Source organism: Tachyglossus aculeatus, chromosome 1, assembly GCF_015852505.1.
Source record: "Tachyglossus aculeatus isolate mTacAcu1 chromosome 1, mTacAcu1.pri, whole genome shotgun sequence".
Taxonomy (NCBI): Eukaryota; Metazoa; Chordata; class Mammalia; order Monotremata; family Tachyglossidae; genus Tachyglossus; species Tachyglossus aculeatus.
In genome coordinates, this window is record NC_052066.1 from 53,029,735 (window position 1) to 53,047,739 (window position 18,005).

Consider the following 18,005-nt stretch of genomic DNA (forward strand, 5'->3'; position numbering starts at 1 on the left):
TGAAAAGGGGGAGCGTTGGTTCGTCGGATGGGAAGGGAAACTGAGTTCCAGGCAGGAGGGAGCCCCAGGCAATGCTGTCACAGATGCATCTGGGTCGGGGGGGACCTGGGTTCTAATCCCACACCACCACTTGTCTGCTGTGCGACCTTGGGCAGGTGACGACTTCCTCTGTGCCTCCGTTACCTCAGCTGTAAAATGGGGATGAAGACTGTGAGTCCCAGGCGGGACAGGGACTGTGTCCGACCGGATTAACTTGTATCCACCCGGGTGCTTAGGACGGTGCTTGGCACACAGTGGGCGCTTAACAAGTACCATGAGAGAAGCAGCGTGTCACTTAACTTCTCTGGGCCTCAGTTCCCTCATCTGTAAAATGGGGATGAAGACTGTGAGCCCCCCGTGGGACAACCTGATCACCTTGTATCCCCCCAGCGCTTAGAACAGTGCTTTGCACATAGTAAGCGCTTAATAAATGCCATCATTATTATTATTATTATTATTCTGCAACAGCGGAAGAAACGATCTTTGTGCACAGGTGGCTAAGACCGTCAGGCCCCCACAGTGACCTCTTCAGCCACACATGCCCGCCTGAGGGAATGTCACCAGGAGGCATTACCTACAAACACCCGATTTTCCTAAATCAATCAATCAATCATATTTATTGAGTGCTTACTGTGCGCCGAGCACTGTACTAAGCGCTTGGGAAGTCCAAGTTGGCAACATCTAGAGACGGTCCCTACCCAGCAGCGGGCTCACAGTCTAAAAGGGGGAGACAGAGAACAAAACCAAACGTACTAACATAATAAAATAAATAGAATAGATATGTACAAGTAAAATCAATAAATAAATAGAGTAATAAATATGTACAAACATATATACATATATACAGGTGCTGTGGGGAAGGAGGTAAGATGGGGGGGATGGTCCGTGTGCAGAGCACTGTGCTAAGCGCTTAGGAAGTCCAAGTTGGCAACATATAGGGACGGTCCCTACCCAACCGCGGGCTCGCAGTCTAGAAGCGGGAGACAGACAACAAAACCAAATGTAATAACAAAATAAAATGAATAGAATAGATATGTACAAGTAATATAAATAAATAGAGTAATAAATATGTACAAACATATATACAGGTGCTGTGGGGAAGGGAAGGAGGTAAGATGGGGGGGATGGTCCGTGTGCACAGCACTGTGCTAAGCGCTTGGGAAGTCCAAGATGGCAACATATAGGGACGGTCCCTACCCAACCGCAGGCTCACAGTCTAGAAGCGGGAGACAACAAAACCAAACAGGTTACCAAAATAAAATAAATGGAATAGATATGTACGAAACATGAAGGCGGTATTCTTGCGGAACCTCGCGCCCAAATCCCACGGATGCCCATTTTTTCCAAACTTGTCACACGTGTGTCCCCTAACTCTGCCATCACGCTGTCGCCAAAAGGTGGGGTGAAAACACACTACGGCAGAACTAAAACACATGCACAGACGCACATTTTTGAGACAAAAGGACCGAAACAGGAGGAGAGTGATACTTTTTCAAAGAAAGGGCAACGACTACCTTTTGTGGTTCCTTTTTCATCATCAATCGTATTTCGTAATCGTTTTTCGATTAGTATTTGGATGGGTGAGGTCTTCCTCTAACCCCGAAAGATCATTCTGCGCGGGGAACGTGTCGCTTAATACTGTTGTACTCTCCCAATACAGTATCGTGCTCTGCACAGAGTAAGCGCTCAATAAACAGCTCTTTAAGTGCTTAAATACGACTATAAATAAATACGACTGATTGATTCCTCTGTTACCCTTTTCTGAGCCTGTATTTTGCTTTTCCGCTGGTTTCTGTACAAAGGGAAAGGACCCTACAGACGTTATTAAAGCCAATCAATCAATCGTATTTATTGAGCACTTACTGTGTGCAGAGCACTGTGCAAATAAATACGACTGATTGATTCCTCTGTTACCCTTTTCTGAGCCTGTATTTTGCTTTTCCGCTGGTTTTTGTACAAAGGGAAAGGACCCTTCAGATGTTATTAAAGCCAATCAATCAATCAATCGTATTTATTGAGCGCTTACTGTGTGCAGAGCACTGTACTAAGCCAATGCAATAATGCAAATAAGCGTCCGCTGCCGATGGGATCAGCGGAGATATCGTGTTCCATGTCCCTTTCTCTGTCAGCCATCTGGCCGGACAAGCCGCTAGGTATCATCATCATCAATCGTATTTATTGAGCGCTTACTATGTGCAGAGCACTGTACTAAGCGCTTGGGAAGTACAAGTGGGCAACATATAGAGACAGTCCCTACCCAACAGTGGGCTCACAGTCTAAAAGGGTACCGGGGGATCGGATGAGCGTGTACAGCGTTCGGAGCAAATCATCAGCCGGTCAGTCGTTTGTACTTATTGAGCGCTTACTGTGCGCAGAGTACCGTATTAAGCAGCGTGGCCCAGTGGAAAGAGCCCGGGCTTCGGAGCCAGGGGTCATGGGTTCAAATCCCGGCTCCGCCAACTGTCAGCTGGGTGACTTTGGGCAAGTCACTTCAATCAATCAATCAATCAATCACATTTATTGAGCGCTTACCGTGTGCAGAGCACTGTACTAAGCGCTTGGGAAGTACAAGTTGGCAACATAATTACTTCCCTTCTCTGGGCCTCAGTTCCCTCATCTGTAAAACGGGGATTAAAACGGTGAGCCCCCCCGGGGGACAACCTGATCACCTTGTCACCTCCCCAGCGCTTAGAACAGTGCTTTGCGCATAGTAAGCGCTTAATAAATACCATCATTATTATTATTATTATTAAGCACCTGGGAGAGTACGGTCTAACAATATAACAGAACTGTTCCCTGCTCACCGTGAGCTTACAGTCTCATTACTGAAAAACGAAATCAAGCTCGTAATATAATAATGACGGGATTTGTTGAGCGCTTAGCATGTGCCCAGCACTGTCCTAAGCGCTGCCCTACTAATGCTAGAATGTTTTTCCTCTTCCAGCGGCCCGAAGTCCGGTGAAACTCGGGTAGCCCATTTGGGCCTTAAAGGGAAGACACGGCCCCGATTACTGCCTCGGCCTCCCGGCTCTCCCCGCTCGGGTCCGTGCTTCGCTCTGCTGCCAGGATCATTTTTCTAGCAAATCAATCAATCAATCAATCACATTTATTGAGCGCTTACCGTGTGCAGAGCACTGTACTAAGCGCTTGGGAAGTCCAAGTTGGCAACATATAGAGACGGTCCCTACCCAACGGTGGGCTCACAGTCTAAAAGCCAAGTGTTCAGTCCAGGCTTCCCCCCTCCCCAGGAGCCTCCAGTGGTTGCCCACCGCCTCCAAATCCAGCCGGGGCTCCTTGCCTTTCGATCGATCGTATTTATTGAGCACTTATCGCGTGCAGAGCACTGTTAGAGAAGCAGCGTGGCTCAACGGAAAGAGCCCGGGCTTAGGAGTCGGAGGTCATGGGTTCAAATCCCGGCTCCGCCAACTGTCAGCTGTGTGACCTTGGGCAAGTCACTTCACTTCTCTGGGCCTCAGTTCCCTCATCTGGAAAATGGGGATGACAATTAAAATTGCTCCTGAGCAGGCTGGTACTTGAGGGCACCAGAGTGATGCACTGTGGACCATCCTTTTAGACCTCTAATACTTAAAACGGTGACTGTAAATAAGTATCACTTTTAGACTGCGAGCCCACTGTTGGGTAGGGACTGTCTCTATACGTTGCCAGTTTGTACTTCCCAAGCGCTTAGTACAGTGCTCTGCACACAGTAAGCGCTCAATAAATACGATTGATGATGATGATGGAGACTGTGAGCCCCCCGTGGGACAATCTTTTCACCTTCCCCAGTGCTTAGAACAGTGCTTAGCACATAGTAAGCGCTTAACAAATGCCAGCATTATTATTATTATTTACTAAGCACTTGGGAGAGGACAATGTAACAGAGTTGGTACGTATATTCCCTGCATCTCCCCCCTTCTAGACTGTGAGCCCGTTGTTGGGTAGGGATTGTCTCTATTTGTTGCCGAATTCATTCATTCAATCGTATTTATTGAGCGCTTACTGTGTGCAGAGCGCTTGGGAAGTACAAGTTGGCAACGTATAGAGACGGTCCCTACCCAACAGTGGGCTCACAGTCTAGAAGAAAGAGAACTCTGATAATAATAATAATAATGGCATTTATTAAGCGCTTACTATGTGAGAAGCACCGTTCCAAGCGCTGGGGAGGCCGCAGGGTGATCAGGTTGTCCCACATGGGGCTCACAGTCCCAATCCCCATTTTCCAGATGAGGCAACTGAGGCCCAGAGAAGTCGACTTGCCCAAAGTCATGCAGCTGACAATCGGTGGAGGTGGGATTCGAACCCATGACCTCTGACTCCAAAGCCCGGGCTCTTTCCACCGAGCCATGCTGCTTCTCTAAGCAGCGTTAAGAAGATGTGCCTTCAATAAGACTTTGAAGAGGGGGAGAATAATTGTCTGTCACATATGAGGTGGTAGGGTGTTCCAAGCGCTCAGTTCAGTGCTCTGCACACAGTAAGTGCTCAATAAATACGACTGAATGAACGAATGTCCACAATGAGCTTACAGTCCAGAGGGAGAGACTATAACTCATTGTGATAACCCAGCTTGCACACTCCGCTCCTCTACTGTCATTCATTCATTCAATCGTATTTACTGAGCGCTTACTGTGTGCAGAGCACTATACTAAGCGCTTGGGAAGTCCAACTTGGCAACCTCTAGAGATGGTCCCTCCCCAACAGCGGGCTCACAGTCTAGAAGGGGGAGACAGAGAACAAAACCAAACATATTAACAAAATAAAATCAATAGAATAAATTTCTGAGAAGCAGCGTGGCTCAGTGGAAAGAGAAAACTCGAGCTGTGGCATGCAACCGGCAGGTGAGGCCGCTGATCGCCAATCCCCGAAAACCCACTTTTACCCTCATCAATCAATCCATCGTATTTATTGAGTGCTTATTCATTCATTCATTCATTCAATCGTATTTACTGAGCGCTTACTGTGTGCAGAGCACTGTACTAAACCTACTCAGCATACCTCAATCTAGTCTATCTCACTGCCACCCCCTCACCCACGTCCTGCCTCAGGCCTGAAATGCCTTCCCTCCTCAGATCTCCCTCCTCTCCCCCTCGTCCCCCTCTCCATCCCCCCATCTTACCTCCTTCCCCTCCCCACAGCACCTGTATATATGTAGATATGTTTGTACAGATTTATTACTCTATTTATTTTACTTGTACATTATTCTATTTATTTTATTTTGTTAGTATGTTTGGTTTTGTTCTCTGTCTCCCCTTTTTAGACTGTGAGCCCACTGTTGGGTAGGGACTGTCTCTATGCGTTGCCAACTTGTACTTCCCAAGCGCTTAGTACAGTGCTCTACACACAGTAAGCGCTCAATAAATACGATTGATTGATTGATTGATCCATCAGACAATCACTCTCCTCACCTTCAAAACCTTATTAAAATCACAGCTCCTCCAAGACAAGCAGCGTGGCTCAGTGGAGAGAGCCTGGGCTTTGGAGTCAGAGGTCACCCGGCTCCGCCAATTGTCAGCTGTGTGACCTTGGGCAAGTCACTTCACTTCTCTGGGCCTCAGTTCCCTCATCTGTAAAATGGGGATGAAGACTGTGAGCCCCCCCGTGGGACACTCTGATCACCTTGTAACCTCCCCAGCGCTTAGAACAGTGCTTTGCACATAGTAAGCGCTTAATAAATGCCATTATAAGAGGCCTCCCCTGACTACTTTCCTCTTCTTCCACACGTTTCCGCATCCGCATAGGAGAAGCAGCGTGGCTCAGTGGAAAGAGCCCGGGTTTTGGAGTCGGAGGTCATGGGTTCAAATCCCGGCTCTGCCAATTGTCAGCTGTGTGACTTTGGGCAAGTCACTTCACTTCTCTGGGCCTCAGTTCCCTCATCTGGAAAATGGGGATTAAGACTGTGAGCCCCCCGTGGGACAACCTGATCACCTTGTAACCTCCCCAGCGCTTAGAACAGTGCTTTGCACATAGTAAGCGCTTAATAAATGCCATTATTATTATTATTATTATTATCTCCCTTGCACACTTTATTCAGCCCTCCTTCAGCCCCACAGCACTTATGTGCTTCTAGACTTCTAGACTGTGAGCCCACTGTTGGGTAGGGACCACATGTTGCCAACTTGTACTTCCCAAGCGCTTAGTACAGTGCTCAGCACACAGCAGGCGCTCAATAAATACGATTGATTATGTACGCATCTGTCATTTATTTAAATCAATGTCTGTCTAGACTTTACGCTCGCTGTGGGCAGGGAATGTGTTATGTTACGTTGTACTCTCCCAAGCGCTTAGTACAGTGCTCTGCACACAGTCGGCGCTCACCAAGGACTACTGATGATTTTCAGACACAGAGTGCACTTCTAAATCATACTGTTTCAATAGAGATGGTTATGCTGATTAACAGAAATAGATACCACGATTCAATTAGTTTTTGAAAGAATGAGAAACGACTAGACTTTTTGACGGGAATTTCTGGTACTTTCCTTAGGTTCCGTTTGCCATCCGTCGGAAATAACACGAGCACTTAGTACTGTCCTCTGAACAAAATTAAGCACTCCATAAGCACATACTAATAATGATAGCATTTATTAAGCACTTACTATGTGCAAAGCACTGTTCTAAGCACTGGAGAGCTTACAAGGTGAGCAGGTTGTCCCACAGGGGGCTCACAGTCTTCACCCCCATTTTCCAAATGAGGGAACTGAGGCCCAGAGAAGTGAAGTGACTTGCCCAAAGTCACCCAGCTGACAATTGGCGGAGCCAGAATTTGAACCCATGACCTCTGACTCCAAAGCCTGGGCTTTTTCCACTGAGCCACGCTGCTTCTCCAACAGTAATAATCATAGTATTTATTAAGCAATGACTATGTGACACGCATTGTTCTATCTGCTGGGATGGATACAGTGCCCAGCGCTTAGAACAGCGCTTTGCACATAGTAAGCGCTTAACAAATACCATCATCATCATCATTATTATTATACAAGTAAGGTTGGACACAGTCTCTGTCCCATGTGGGGCTCAAAGTCTCAATCCTCATTTTCCTGATGAGGTAAATGAGCACAGAGAAATGAAGTGACTCGAGCAAGGTCACACAGCAGACAAGTGAGAAGCATGAACTTAAAGCATCTAAACTTATGATGTGCATATAGCTATAATTCTATTTATTCTGACGATTTTGACAACTGTTTACACGTTTTGTTTTGTTCTCTGTCTCCCCCTTCTAGACTGTGAGCCCATTGTTGGGTAGGGACTGTCTCTATATGTTGCTGACTTGTACTTCCCAAGCGCTTAGTCCAGTGCTCTGCACGCAGTAAGTGCTCAATAAATACAATTAAATGAATGAACGCTGATGACACCCAGATCTCCATCTCTGCCCCTGCTCTCTCCCCCTCCCTCCAGGCTCGCATCTCCTCCTGCCTTCATCTCCATCTGGATGTCTGCCCGCCACCTCAAACTCAACATGTCCAAGACTGAACTCCTTGTCTTCCCTCCCACACCCTGCCCTCTCCCCCTGACTTTCCCATCACTGTTGACGGCACTACCATCCTTCCCGTCTCACAAGCCCGCAACCTTGGTGTCATCCTCGACTCCGCTCTCTCATTCACCCCTCACATCCAAGCCGTCAGCAAAACCTGCCGGTCTCAGCTCCACAACATTGCCAAGATCCGCCCTTTCCTTTCCATCCCAACCGCTACCCTGCTCATTCAAGCTCTCATCCTATCCCGTCTGGACTACTGTATCAGCCTCCTCTCCGATCTCCCATCCTCGTGTCTCTCCCACTTCAATCCATACTTCACGCCGCTGCCCGGATCGTCTTTGTGCAGAAACGCTCTGGGCATGTTACTCCCCTCCTCAAAAATCTCCAGTGGCTACCAATCAATCTGCACATCAGGCAGAAACTCCTCACCCTGGGCTTCAAGGCTGTCCATCCCCTCGCCCCCTCCTACCTCACCTCCCTTCTCTCCTTCCCCAGCCCAGCCCGCACCCTCCGCTCCTCTGCCGCTAATCTCCTCACTGTACCTTGCTCTCGCCTGTCCCGCCATCGACCCCCGGCCCACGTCCTCCCCGGGCCTGGAATGCCCTCCCTCTGCCCCTCCGCCAAGCTAGCTCTCTTCCTCCCTTCAAGGCCCGACTGAGAGCTCACCTCCTCCAGGAGGCCTTCCCACACTGAGCCCCCTCCTTCCTCTTCCCCTCCCCACAGCACCCATATATATGTTTGTACAGATTTATTACTCAATCAATCGTATTTATTGAGCGCTTACTGTGTGCAGAGCCCTGTACTAAGCGCTTGGGAAGCACAAGTTGGCAACATCTAGAGACAGTCCCTACCCAACAGTGGGCTCACAGTCTAGAAGGGGGAGACAGAGAACAAAACAAAACATATTAACAAAATAAATAGAATATGTACAAGTAAAATAAACAAATAAATCCCCCCTCCCCATCCCCCACGCCTTACCACCTTCCCCTCCCCACAGCACCTGTTTATATGTATATATATTTGTACGGATTTATTACTCTATTTTATTTGTACATATTTACTTTATTTTGTTAATATGTCTTGTTTTGTCGTCTATCTTCCCCCTTCTAGACTGTGAGCCCGCTGTTGGGTGGGGACCGTCTCTCTATGTTGCCAACTTGGACTTCCCAAGCGCTCAGTCCAGTGCTCTGCACACAGTAAGCGCTCAATAAATACGATTGAATGAATGAATGAACGATACCCTGGCTCCACCACACTCCCGCTGTGTGACCTTGGGCGAGTCACTTAACTTCTCCGGGCTTCAGTTACCTCAACTGTAAAATGGGGACTGAGATTATGAGCCCCATGTGGGGCCAGGGACTGTCTCCAACCTGATTACCTCATATCTACCCCAGCGCTTAGAACAGTGCTTGGCACATAGTAAGTGCTTCACAAGGACCGTAATTATTACTATTATTATTATTATTATTATTGTTATTAATCTAAGTGAGAAGCGTTATGGCCTGGTGGAAAGAGCAGGGGCCTGGAGACTGAGGACCTGGGTTCTAGTCCTTCACTCACTTATTCAATCATATTTACTGAGAAGCAGCGTGGCTCAGTGGAAAGAGCCCGGGCTTTGAAGTCAGAGGTCATGGGTTCAAATCCCGGCTCCGCCACTTGTCAGCTGTGTGACTCTGGGCGAGTCACTTCACTGGGCCTCAGTTACCACATCTGTAAAATGGGGATGAAGACTGTGAGCCCCCCGGGGGACCACCTGATCACCTTGTAACCACCCCAGTGCTTACAACAGTGCTTTGCACATAGTAAGCGCTTAATAAATGCCATTATTATTATTATTTATTGAGCGCTTACTTTGTACAGAACACTGTACTAAGTCCTTCCTCTGCCAATTGCTTCCTGTATGACTTAGGGCAAGCCACTTCGCTTCCCTGCGCCTCAGTTTCTTCGAATGTCCAATGCATTCATTCAGTCGTATTTATTGAGCACTTACTGTGTGCAGAGCACTGGACTAAGCGCTTGGAAAGTCCAAGTGGGCAACATCTAGAGACGGTCCCTACCCAACAGCGGGCTCACAGTCTAGAAGGGGGAGACAGACAACAAAATCAATCAATCAATTGCATTTATTGAGCGCTTACTGTGTGCAGAGAGCTGTACTAAGCGCTTGGGAAGTACAAGTTGGCAACATATAGAAACAGTGCCTACCCAACAGTGGGCTCACAGTCTAAAAGGGGGCATATTAACAAAACAGCAGGTGCTCAATAAATACGATTGAATGAATGAACACGGCCCGTCATTATTCAGGAGGCAAAGGAGGCCTTTCTCAGACTGAGCCCCCTTTTTCCTCTCCCCCTCCCCATCCCCCCATCCTACCTCCTTCCCCTCCCCACAGCACCTTATATATATATTTGTACAGATTTATTATTCTACAGATTTTGCTTGTACATATTTACTATTCCATTTATGTTGTTAATGATGTGCATTTAGCTCTAATTCTCTTTACTCTGACGGTTTTGACACCTGTCTCCGTGTTTTGTTTTGTTGTCTGCCTCCCCCCTTCTAGACTGTGAGCCCGTTGTGGGGTCGGGACCGTCTCTATCTGTGGCCAAACTGTCCTTCCCAAGCGCTTAGTCCAGTGCTCTGCACACAGTCAGCGCTCAATAAATATGATTAAATGAATGACTGAGCCCCCCTTTTCCTCTGCTCCCCCTCCCCATCGTCCCTACTCCCTCCCTTCCCCTCCCCACAGCACTTGTGTATACCTCTACATATTTATTCTTGTTAATAATAATAATGACGGCATTTATTAAGCGCTTACTATGTGCAAAGCACTGTTCTAAGCGCTGGGGTAGATACAAGGTCATCAAGTTGTCCCCCGGGGGGCTCACAGACTTAATCCCCATTTTCCAGATGAGGGAACTGAGGCCCAGGGAAGTGAAGTGACTTGCCCAAGGTCACACAGCTGACAGTTGGCGGAGCTGGGATAATAATAACAGTATTTGTTAAGCGCTTACTATGCGCCAAGCATTGTTCTAAGCGCTGGGGGGGATACAAGGTGATCAGGTGGTCCCACGTGGGGCTCACAGTCTTAATCCCCATTTTCCAGATGAGGGAACTGAGGCTCAGAGAAGTGAAGTGACTTGTCCAAAGTCACACAGCTGACAAGTGGTGGAGTCAGGATTTGAACCCATGACCTCGGACTCCAAAGCCCGGGCTCTTTCCACTGAGCCATGCTGCTTCCCCTAATGATGTGTATATAGCTATAATTCTGTTTACCGATTTTGATGTTTTTGCTTTGTTTTGTCATCTGTCTCCCCCTTCTAGTCTGTGAGCCCGCTGCTGGGGAGGGACCGTCTCTCTATGTTGCCAGTTTGTACTTCCCAAGCGCTTAGTCCAGTGCTCTGCACACAGTAAGCGCTCAATAAATACGATTAAATGAATAAATGAATGACTGAGCCCCCCTTTTCCTCTGCTCCTCCTCCCTTCTCCATCGCCTTCACTCCCTTCCCCGCCCCATGGCACTTGTGGCTCAGTGGAAAGAACCCGGGCTTTGGAGTCGGAGGTCATGGGTTCGAATCCAGGCTCCGCCACCTGTCTGCTGTGTGGCTTTGGGCAAGTCACTTCACTTCCCTATGCCTCAGTTACCTCATCTGTGAAATGGGGATGAAAACTGTGAGCCCCCTGTGGGACAACTTGATCACCTTGTAACCTCCCCCAGCGCTTAGAACAGTGCTTTGCACATAGTAAGCGCTTAACAAATGCCAATTACTATTATTATTATTATCCGTACACATTTATTATTCTGTCTACTTTATTAATGATATAGCTACAATTCTATTTGCCTATTTTAATGTTATTGTTCTGTTTTCGGCCTCCCCCCGTCTAGACTGTGAGCCCGCTGTTGGGTAGGGACCGTCTCTATCTGTTGCCCACTTGTACTTCCCAAGCGCTTAGTACAGTGCTCTGCACACAGTCAGCGCTCAATAAATACATCTGAATGAATGAATCGTCTCTGTTGCCGAATTGTACTTCCCAAGCGCTTAGTACAGTGCTCTGCACACAGGAAGCGCTCAATAAGTACGAATGAATGAGTGAGCGAGCCCGTTGTTGGGTAGGGACCACCTCTGTTGCCAAATTAAGCGCTCATTAAATACAATTGAATGAATGAATAAATGAATGAATTGTACTTTCCAAGAGCTTAGTCCAGTGTTCTGCACACGGGAAGCGCTCAATAAGAATGAGTGAATGAGTGAGCCCGCTGTTGGGGAGGGACCATCTCTGTTGCTCAATTAAGTGCTCAATAAATGCGACTGAATGAATGAATTGTACTTTCCAAGCGCTTAGTACAATGTTCTGCACACGGGAAGTGCTCAATAAGAATGAATGAGTGAGCCCGCTGTTGGGGAGGGACCGTCTCTGTTGCCGAATTAAGTGCTCAATAAATGTGACAATGAATGAACTGTACTTTCCAAGCGCTTAGTACAGTGCTCTGCACACGGGAAGCGCTCAATACGAATGAACGAGTGAGTGAGCCCGCTGTTGGGGAGGGACCGTCTCTGTTGCCGAATTAAGCGCTCAATAAATGCGATTGAATGAATGAATTGTACTTTCCAAGCGCTTAGTCCAGTGCTCTGCACCCAGGAAGCGCTCAATAAGAATGAGAGTGAATGAGCCCGGCTGTTGGGGAGGGACCGTCTCTGTTGCCGAATTAAGCGCTCAATAAATGCGACCGAATGAATGAATGAATTGTACTTTCCAAGCGCTTAGTCCAGTGTTCTGCACAAAGGAAGCGCTCAATAAGAATGACTGACTGGGAGCCCGCTGTTGGGGAGGGACCGTCTCTGTTGCCGAATTAAGCGCTCAATAAATACGACTGAATGAATGAACTGTACTTTCCAAGCGCTTAGTCCAGTGTTCTGCACTAAGGAAGCGCTCAATAAGAATGAATGACTGAGTGAGTGTGTGAGCCCGCTGTTGGGTACAGACTGTCTCTGTTGCCGAATAAAGCGCTCAATAAATACGATTGAATGAACTGTACCTTTTCCAAGCACTTAGTACAGTGCTCTGCACAAAGGCAGCGCTCAATAAGTAGGAATGACTGGGTGAGCCCGTTGTTGGGTAGGGAACATCTCTGTTGCTGAATTAAGCGCTCAATAAATGTGATCGAATGAACTGTACTTTCCAAGCGCTTAGTCCAGTGCTCTGCACCCGGGAAGCGCTCAATAAGAATGAATGAGTGAGTGAGCCCGTTGTTAGGTAGGGACCGTCTCTGCTGCCGAATTAAGTGCTCAATACGATTGAGAGAATGAATGAACTGTACTTTCCAAGCGCTTAGTACAGTGCTCTGCACACGGGAAGCGCTCAATAAGAATGAATGAGTGAGCCTGTTGTTGGGGAGGGACCGTCTCTGCTGCCGAATTAAGTGCTCAATAAGAATGACTGAGTGAGCCCGTTGTTGGGGAAGGACCAACTCTGTTGCCGAATTAAGCGCTCAATAAATATGATTGCATCAACTGTACTTTCCAAGCGCTTAGTACAGTGCTCTGCAGACAGGAAGCACTCCATAAGAATGGATGAGTGAGTGAGCCCGTTGTTGGGGAGGGACCATCTCTGTTGCCGAATTAAGCACTCAATACGATTGAATGAATGAATGAACTGTACTTTCCAAGCGCTTAGTCCAGTGCTCTGCACCCAGGAAGCGCTCAATAAGAATGAATGAGTGAGTGAGCCCCTTGTTGGGGAGGGACCGTCTCTGTTGCTGAATGAAGCGCTCAATAAATATGACTGACTGAATGAATGAACTGTACCTTCCAAGCGCTTAGTACAGTGGTCTGCACACGGGAAGCGCTCAATAAAAATGAGTGAGTGAGCCCGCTGTTGGGGAGGCACTGTCTCTGTTGCCGAATTAAGCGCTCAATAAATACAACTGAATGAATGAACTGTACTTTCCAAGTGCAAGTGCTCTATAAATGTGATCAAATGAATGAATGAACTGTACTTTCCAAGCGCTTAGTACAGTGCTCTGCACCCGGGAAGCGCTCAATAAGAATGAGTGAGTGAGCCCGCTGTTGGGGAGGGACCGTCTATGTTGCCGAATTAAGCGCTCAATAAATACGATTGAATGAACTGTACTTTCCAAGCGCTTAGTACAGTGCTCTGCACCCAGAAGCGCTCAATAAGAATGAGTGAGTGAGTGAATGAGCCCGTTGTTGGGGAGGGACCGTCTCTGTGGCCGAATTAAGCGCTCAATAAATGGGACCGAATGAATGAATGGCTGAACTGTACTTTCCAAGTGCAAGCACTCTATAATGCGATTGAATGAATGAATGAACTGTACTTTCTTCCCAGCGCTTAGTACAGTGTTCTGCACCCGGGAAGCGCTCAATAAGAATAAGTGAGTGAGTGAGCCCGTTGTTGGGGAGGGACCGTCTCTGTTGCCGAATTAAGCGCTCAATAAATGCGACCGAATGAATGAATCAATCGTATTTACTAAGCGCTTACTGTGTGCAGAGCACTGTACTGAGCGCTTGGGAAGTCCAAGTTGGCAACATATAGAGACGGTCCCTACCCAACAGGGGGCTCACAGTCTAAGAGAATGAATGAATGAAGAATGAATTGTACTTTCCAAGCGCTTAGTCCAGTGCTCTGCACAAAGGAAGCGCTCAATAAGAATGAATGACTGCCTGTGAGCCCGCTGTTGGGGAGGGACCGTCTCTGTTGCCGAATAAAGTGCTCAATAAATACGACAATGAATGAATGAACTGTACTTTCCAAGCGCTTAGTACAGTGCTCTGCACACGGGAAGCGCTCAATAAGAATGAATGACTGTGAGCCCGCTGTTGGGGAGGGACCGTCTCTGTTACCGAATGAAGCGCTCAATAAATGTGACAATGAATGAATGAATTGCACTTTCCCAGCGCTTAGTACAGTGCTCTGCACACGGGAAGCGCTCAATAAGAATGAGTGAGTGAGCCCGCTGTTGGGGAGGGACCGTCTCTGTTGCCGAATTAGGCGCACAATAAATGCGACCGAATGAATGAATGAATTGTACTTTCCAAGCGCTTAGTCCAGTGCTCTGCACAAAGGAAGCGCTCAATTAGAATGAATGAGTGAGTGAGTGAGCCCGCTGTTGGGGAGGGACCGTCTCTGTTGCCGAATTAAGTGCTCAATAAATACGACTGAATGAATGAATGGCTGAACCGTACTTTCCAAGTGCAAGCGCTCTACAAATGCGATCGAATGAATGAATGAATGAACTGTGCTTTCCCAGCGCTCAGTACAGTGTTCTGCACACGGGAAGCGCTCAGTAAGAATGAGTGAGTGAGTGAGCCCGCTGTTAGGGAGGGACCGTCTCTGTTGCCGAATTAGGTGCTCAATAAATACTACTGACAATGAATGAACTGCACTTTCCCAGCGCTTAGTACAGTGTTCTGCACACGGGAAGCGCTCAATAAACACGATTGATGGACTGAATGAATTGTACTTTCCAAGCCCTTAGTCCAGTGCTCTGCACACGGGAAGTGCTCAATAAGAATGAATGTGAGCCTGCTGTTGGGGAGGGACCGTCCCTGTTGCCGAATTAAGCGCTCAATAAGTACGACTGAATGAACGAATGAACTGTACTTTCCAAGCGCTTAGTCCAGTGCTCTGCACCCGGGAAGCGCTCAATCAGAATGAGTGAGTGAGTGAGCCCCTTGTTGGGGAGGGACCGTCTCTGTTGCCGAATTAGGTGCTCAATAAATGCGACTGAATGAATGAATGAATTGTACTTTCCCAGCGCTTAGGACAGTGCTCTGCACCCAGGAAGCGCTCAATAAGAATGAGTGAGTGAGTGAGCCCGCTGTTGGGGAGGGACCGTCTCTGTTGCCGAATTAAGCGCTCAATAAATGCGACCGAATGAATGAATCAATCGTATTTATTGAGCGCTTACTGTGTGCAGAGCACTGTACTGAGCGCTTGGGAAGTCCAAGTTGGCAACATATAGAGACGGTCCCTACCCAACAGGGGGCTCACAGTCTAAGAGAATGAATGAATGAAGAATGAATTGTACTTTCCAAGCGCTTAGTCCAGTGCTCTGCACAAAGGAAGCGCTCAATAAGAATGACTGTGAGCCCATTGTTGGGGAGGGACCGTCTCTGTTGCTGAATTAAGCACTCAATAAATACGAAAATGAATGAACTGTACTTTCTAAGCGCTTAGTACAGTGCTCTGCACCCGGGAAGCGCTCAATAAGAATGAGTGAGTGAGTGAGCCTGCTGTTGGGAAGGGCCCGTCTCTGTTACCAATTAAGCGCTCAATAAATACGACTGAATGAATGAATGGCTGAACCGTACTTTCCAAGTGCAAGCGCTCTATAAATGCGATCGAATGAATGAACTGTACTTTCCCAGCGCTTAGTACAGTGCTCTGCACAAAAGCTGCGCTCAGTAAGTATGAATGAGTGAGTGAGCCCGTTGTTGGGGAGGGCCCGTCTCTGTTGCCGAATTAGGCGCTCAATAAATGCGACCGAATGAATGAATGGCTGAACCGTACTTTCCAAGTGCAAGCGCTCAATAAATGCGATTGAATGAATGAACTGTACTTTCCCAGCGCTCAGTACAGTGCTCTGCACACGGGAAGCGCTCAATAAGAATGAATGAGTGAGTGAGCCCGCTGTTGGGAAGGGACCGTCTCTGTTGCCGAATTAAGCGCTCAATAAATACAACTAAATGAATGAATGAACTGCACTTTCCAAGTGCAAGCGCTCAATAAATGCGATCGAATGAATGAATGAACTGTGCTTTCCCAGCGCTCAGTACAGTGCTCTGCACACGGGAAGCGCTCAATAAGAATGAATGAGTGAGTGAGCCCGCTGTTGGGAAGGGACCGTCTCTGTTGCCGAATTAAGCGCTCAATAAATACAACTAAATGAATGAATGAACTGCACTTTCCAAGTGCAAGCGCTCTATAAATGCGATCGAATGAATGAATGATCTGTGCTTTCCCAGCGCTCAGTACAGTGCTCTGCACCCGGGAAGCGCTCAATAAGAATGAGTGACTGTGAGCCCGTTGTTGGGGAGGGACTGTCTCTGTTGCCGAATTAAACACTCAATAAATACGACTGAATGAATGAACTGTACTTTCCCAGCGCTTAGTACATTGCTCTGCACCCGGGAAGCGCTCAATAAGAATGACTGTGAGCCCGCTGTTGGGGAGGGCCCGTCTCTAGGTGTTGCCGCCTTGTAGTTCCCAAGCGCTTAGTCCAGTGCTCTGCACCCAATCAATACGATTGATTGATGTATTGATTGACTGATTAATCAATCACCTCCTCCAGGAGGCCTTCCCAGACTGAGCCCCTTCCTTCCTCTCCCCCTCTCCATCCCCCCCATCTTACCTCCTTCCCTTCCCCACAGCACCTGTATATATATGTTTGTACATATTTATTAATCTATTTATTTTACTTGTACCTATCTATTCTATTTATTTTATTTTGTTAGTATGTTTGGTTTTGTTCTCTGTCTCCCCCTTTTAGACTGTGAGCCCACTGTTGGGTAGGGACTGTCTCTAGATGTTGCCAATTTGTACTTCCCAAGCGCTTAGTACAGTGCTCTGCACATAGTAAGCGCTCAATAAATACGATTGATGATGATGATGATTAATTGATTGATGGACAGGAGGAGGGGGTGTCACTCACCTCCGCCATACACGCCTCCACTCATGGTTGCGCCGCCCGCGCTCGGGCCCGCGCTGCCCTCCGACCCCTGACCTCTGACCCCCAGCCCGCCCCGCCCCCTCGCGCAGCCGCCCCCGCTGCCCCGCGGCCCCACCAATCGCGGGCCGCCTCGCCGCCGCTCTGGCCAATGAACGGGCGGCTGACGGGACCCCTCCCTCCAGTGGGCGTGGCCATACCCGCTCGACCAATAGGAGCCGGGAAGGGGGCGGGACCTCGAGGGAGCGCGAGTTTGGTTGCAGCGCGGAGGGGGCGGGGCCTCGGAGGCCGCTGGGCGCTCCCCATTGGCTGCCGTCTTTGACGGACGGGGGAAAGCGCGGAGGCGGCTTCATTCATTCATTCAATCGTATTTGTTGAGCGCTTACTGTGTGCAGAGCACTGTACTAAGCGCTTGGGACATACAAGTTGGCTACATCTAGAGACGGTCCCTACCCGACAGCGGGCTCACAGGCTAGAAGGGGAATACTAATACTAAATAAGAAGAAGAAGGGTAGCAATGATAATAGTAGTAACAATAAGAATAGTAGTGATACTGATAGTAGTCATGATAATAATAATTAGAGTGATAATGATAGTAGTAGCAAAGATAAGAGTAGTAACAATAAGAATAGTAGTGATACTGATAGTAGTCATGATAATAATTATAGTATTAATGATAGTAGTAACAATGAGAATAGTTGTGATACTAATAGTAGTGATGATAATGATAATTATAGTGATAATAATAGTAGTAACAATAAGAATAGTTGTGATACTGATAGTAGTCATGATGATAATAATCATAGTGATAAT

At 47.7% G+C, this 18,005-nt stretch overlaps 1 protein-coding gene across 1 annotated transcript in view; it reads right to left on the bottom strand.

Moving 5' to 3' along the window:
* The window catches only part of ACTL6A (actin like 6A), a 63,968-nt gene extending 46,723 nt beyond the window's left edge, over window positions 1-17,245 (bottom strand). The window contains exon 1 of the mRNA XM_038746098.1: window positions 17,178-17,245. Coding sequence (XP_038602026.1) covers window positions 17,178-17,202 — 25 coding nt within the window. The 5' untranslated portion in view covers window positions 17,203-17,245. The remainder of the gene's footprint in view (window positions 1-17,177) is intronic.
* Between the last annotated feature and the right edge of the window lie 760 nt (window positions 17,246-18,005).